This window comes from Lipomyces oligophaga (genome assembly GCF_038497815.1).
Source record: "Lipomyces oligophaga strain CBS 7107 unplaced genomic scaffold V1516scaffold_5, whole genome shotgun sequence".
In the NCBI taxonomy this organism is placed as follows: Eukaryota; Fungi; Ascomycota; class Lipomycetes; order Lipomycetales; family Lipomycetaceae; genus Lipomyces; species [Lipomyces] oligophaga.
The window spans coordinates 449,756-453,736 of NW_027117789.1; the positions used below are offsets into that span (position 1 = coordinate 449,756).

Below are 3,981 nucleotides of genomic sequence, written 5' to 3' on the forward strand. Positions count from 1 at the left end.
CTGAGCTGTGGTAGGGTTTACGGCCTCAGCAGAGCCTTATCAGTTTGTTTGAAGAGGTCTAAGCTTGTTTGAACAATTTGCCGACAACCTCATAGCCGGTCTAGCAGCTATTGTTGTCAAGATTTCAGTAGGATTTCAAATATCTAATAAATATTTCTTTCAAATTGTGGGTGAATATATCAAAATTCCTCTGACTAGATCTTTAGCAGTCCGGGTTCCGTTCTGTGCTACGCTCGTGCTTCCTTTGTTCGACCGGTTTTCTAGATCTGGGGTTGAGTCGCGACTCGTCTCCGAGTCATCAGCCGCAGAGTTGTCTTGCTTGGTGTAGTCTGAATCTTTTTTGGTCGCACTCCCGGGACCAGCCGACTGACTGTATAACTGAAAATTTTCTATAGGTGAAATTCAATATCAGTATCTATTCAGCATCAAACTAGGAAACGGTAGACCGAATAATAATAAGCCATGTCTCTAGTTTTTTTGGTCTTTCGAATTAGACTTTCCCATGTGCGAAGTGTCCTCTATCGGCAATCCGGATCCAGCTGAAACCAGCATGGACACTGTCACGAGCGCAATGCTAACCCGACCTGTTCAGGACGGTTCTGAACATGCCAGACCTCCAAATATTCTGCAGTTTCTAGCCCAGAACTCTGGCTCGACATAATCCATCAGATTCATATGCCGTATGATGTTTGTGCGTTTCATCTGTTTCTTCCGAATTTAGTCTTCACCTTATATAAATGGGTTCTGAGTTGCATTTTTACAGTTTCTGCTAAAATGCTACTAAAACAATGCAATTCCAATGATGATTCCAGATTTGATTGTCTTGGTCATTATGGCCGCGGAAAGTTCTTGTGCTCACTACTTACCAGTATACAGCAGCAATCACGGATTGGTCTGTGCGAAGCTTGTTTCCATATCTCTAATAACTGGACAAACGAGTGCATTTAAAACTACTATAAAAAAATCACAAGTAATAGGCGATATAACTCTTCTAATCACTCCCAGCTGATCGGCCCAAACGTTTCGCCGTCTGCCACTGTGAATCGTACGGCAGGATAGGTGCCTCCATCGACACCTGCTCCAGAAACAGTACGGCCCCACCATGGCAAAGAGACGTTTGTCACTTGAAGCGATACAAAGACCAAAATCGCACAAATAGCTACTCCCGCAGATAACGCGGCTGCCAACACGAAGTTATACCGAGTCCACCATGCAAGATATCGACGGCGAATATAGTACATAAAAATACAGGAAACTTCGAATCCAGGGGTGTAGTAGGACATATTGTAGCCAGAGTTCCACAGACTCATTCCTGCAATAGACATGATCGGATTCCAGTTCTTTACAAATGGTATGTATCTCATCAGGAAGAGCCGAAGATAGAAGACGGGAGCAGCAACCACAACACCAATGAAAAACGCCCATTTCAGCATAGGATATAAAGTGTTGAAAATTCGCTTGGGACCCACAACACCCCATACAAGTGTAGCAGTATATAAGGCATTAGGGAATGGACAAACAAATCGATTCGCTTGCGTGGGAGAACAAAGATCTGTAAAAGATTGTGTCAATACGTTATATGCTGCAATGGTAATCAAAGTCTGAATCGTCGTCGCCAGAAGCTGGCATCGAAGCAGTGCACGGGGAGGAATCTTGGCATAATGTCCGAGCTTCTGGTCTCCAATCAAACTCTCCGCTTGAGCATCCACGTTCCAGCCAAATACACGGCAAATCATGTTGGCAATAGCATGTTCAGGAACCATATAACCCGCAACAATAATCGCAATATCGTTAAATCCAAGCTGATATCCTGTAATGGAAAACACAATAGCCGACGGCATGATTAAAAACACACATATGACAATGATTACAATCACACTCCACCATGGAGTATTGGTGTCATAAGCCTCGACCGCAGCAATACCAAACGCCAAAGAAACCGCAAGAATGCAAAGATACCACCAATCTGGAACCTCAGGATATTTCGACATCAGTCTGCAAAAGACGTCATCATACTCCTTGAAGTTCGAACTTTTGCGATTCCGTATACTGCGATAGAACGATCCAAATGCTGTCGTCAGGGCCCTTCTCTCGGCCAACCAGATATATATTACTGACATGGTGAACATGACAAATTCAGATCCGTAAATCATGACATAACCAATCGACAAAAAAGGGGGTGAATAGTTTTTATAATTTTCCACATTTAATGTCAAATCTTCATTGATAATGCGAGATGCATTGTACGTAGCACCGGTATTATCGAATGACGACGTGGAGTTAATTGGGAAGTAGCCCATCCACTTGTAATTGCGGTACCAAAGACCAATCATAATCAGAGCAGAAACTAGCATACCAAACCATTGGTTAGCCATAGAGAAAAACGGAACAGCAAGAGGTGCAGAATATCCGATCACACCCCAATCGAAGGTAGTCAAAGGATTCAATCCAATCTGACTCGACCCGGTAATCACTCCCAGATTGAGATTCTTGGGAGCAATCCATGTCATCCAATTGAATGTACTGAGTGCAGTGAACAGGAAGCCTGGAAGCCAGTAATATATAAGCATACATCCAAGAACAGTAAAGAAAAATCGGTAACGAGTAATAGTCCAGCCGTGAACAGGATGTCTGTCTTCAGGAAGAAGTAAAGTGCGGTTCAGCATGACTGTGGGAAGAAGCGATGGCCAAATAGCCTTGGCAGGATATACAACCCATCGTCTCAATAACCCTGCAAGACCAAATCCGAAGAATTGGGTAGAGAAATTCATCAAGAAAATGAATCCGAAGTTGACCCAAGACTGATTAAAAAATCTTTCCAACTTCATGACAACAACATAACTCATGAAATTAGACGAAGTCGATCCAACATTGACCATCAACGTCGCCAGCATCTGCTCTTTATTGTTCCAAGGTCCAGGATTCAGCGAGTGTCGTCGTCCAAAAACGGTTACTCCCCAATCTGGAAGAACTTTCGCCAAAAACTTTCCGCAAGGAAAAAGCATGATTTGAATAGCAGTCGAACCAATCGTAAGTGACGGCTGACGGAAAGTAAACATCTGGTTAATGAAAGAGCCAATAGCAACCCAACAGCATCCAAGGAAATAAGCGCGAATAGTCTCCACTGGAAGCCCAGGGTCATCCATAGGACTGCAAACGGCGCGCACTTCCGGATAAGGCGAATGGAACTTGAGCACAGTACCCTCGATAAGCAAGTCGAGCAGGTAGACTTCGTGGCCCTGTCCATATGCCTCCTCACCTTCGAGAAGGTCTTCTACCTTCTTCAGAGAATCCGCTGCAAAATTATTATCATCACGATGGTATTCCATAGAATAAGTCAAGACCTCTATCGCTTCGGTGACTGTAAGGGTCATCAGCATGTCAAGAAGATATTCGACGATCTGGTCGTCGTTGAACAAATCTGCGAGGTCACCGTGGACTTCATGGCGTAGCCGTTCCAGTGCACGCTCTCTTAGGTCTGGGATATCGAGGTTGACGATCGTGATATCAGCCTCTTCTTTGGCAACGCTCGAGACAGGAGCAAGCGCAGTGTCACCGATAACATACTCTTCTGTCTTTTCATTCTTGACAAAGTCGGTCATTTTTAGCTAATAATCTGTCAGTGGGGTGGAAGTTCACTGAGACATAAAATTTTCATACATCTATTCCTGATCCTATAAGCCAGCACTCTATCCTGTTGGCATAAGTCTCTCGATGAAAGCTACCAGATGAATTGCAACCCCAGGAGGGTCAGGAGCTCTATATATAATCTTCGCACAGGAGTCTCAATAGACGCAAGAACGTGGCGAAGTCTGTGATAAGGATAAACATGAATACGCTCGCCTATCACGGTGATTCTGATAATTTCCCTTCGGGACCCATGTCGAGCCAAGCCCGCAAAGATTTACTTTGCCATAAGATATCAACGAAACGTGGTGCGGGGACATCTCGGCCACTGAGTTTCATAGGAGTTCGCTCACG

General features: G+C 44.3%; 1 protein-coding gene across 1 annotated transcript; it reads right to left on the bottom strand.

The window, feature by feature from the left end:
• Positions 1 to 859: 859 nt before the first annotated feature.
• Positions 860 to 3,263, bottom strand: V1516DRAFT_676760 (OPT oligopeptide transporter protein-domain-containing protein). The gene has a single exon (XM_066922476.1). It carries the CDS (start codon positions 3,144 to 3,146, stop codon positions 996 to 998), a length of 2,151 nt encoding a protein of 716 aa, XP_066776715.1. The 5' UTR covers positions 3,147 to 3,263; the 3' UTR covers positions 860 to 995.
• Positions 3,264 to 3,981: the final 718 nt, after the last annotated feature.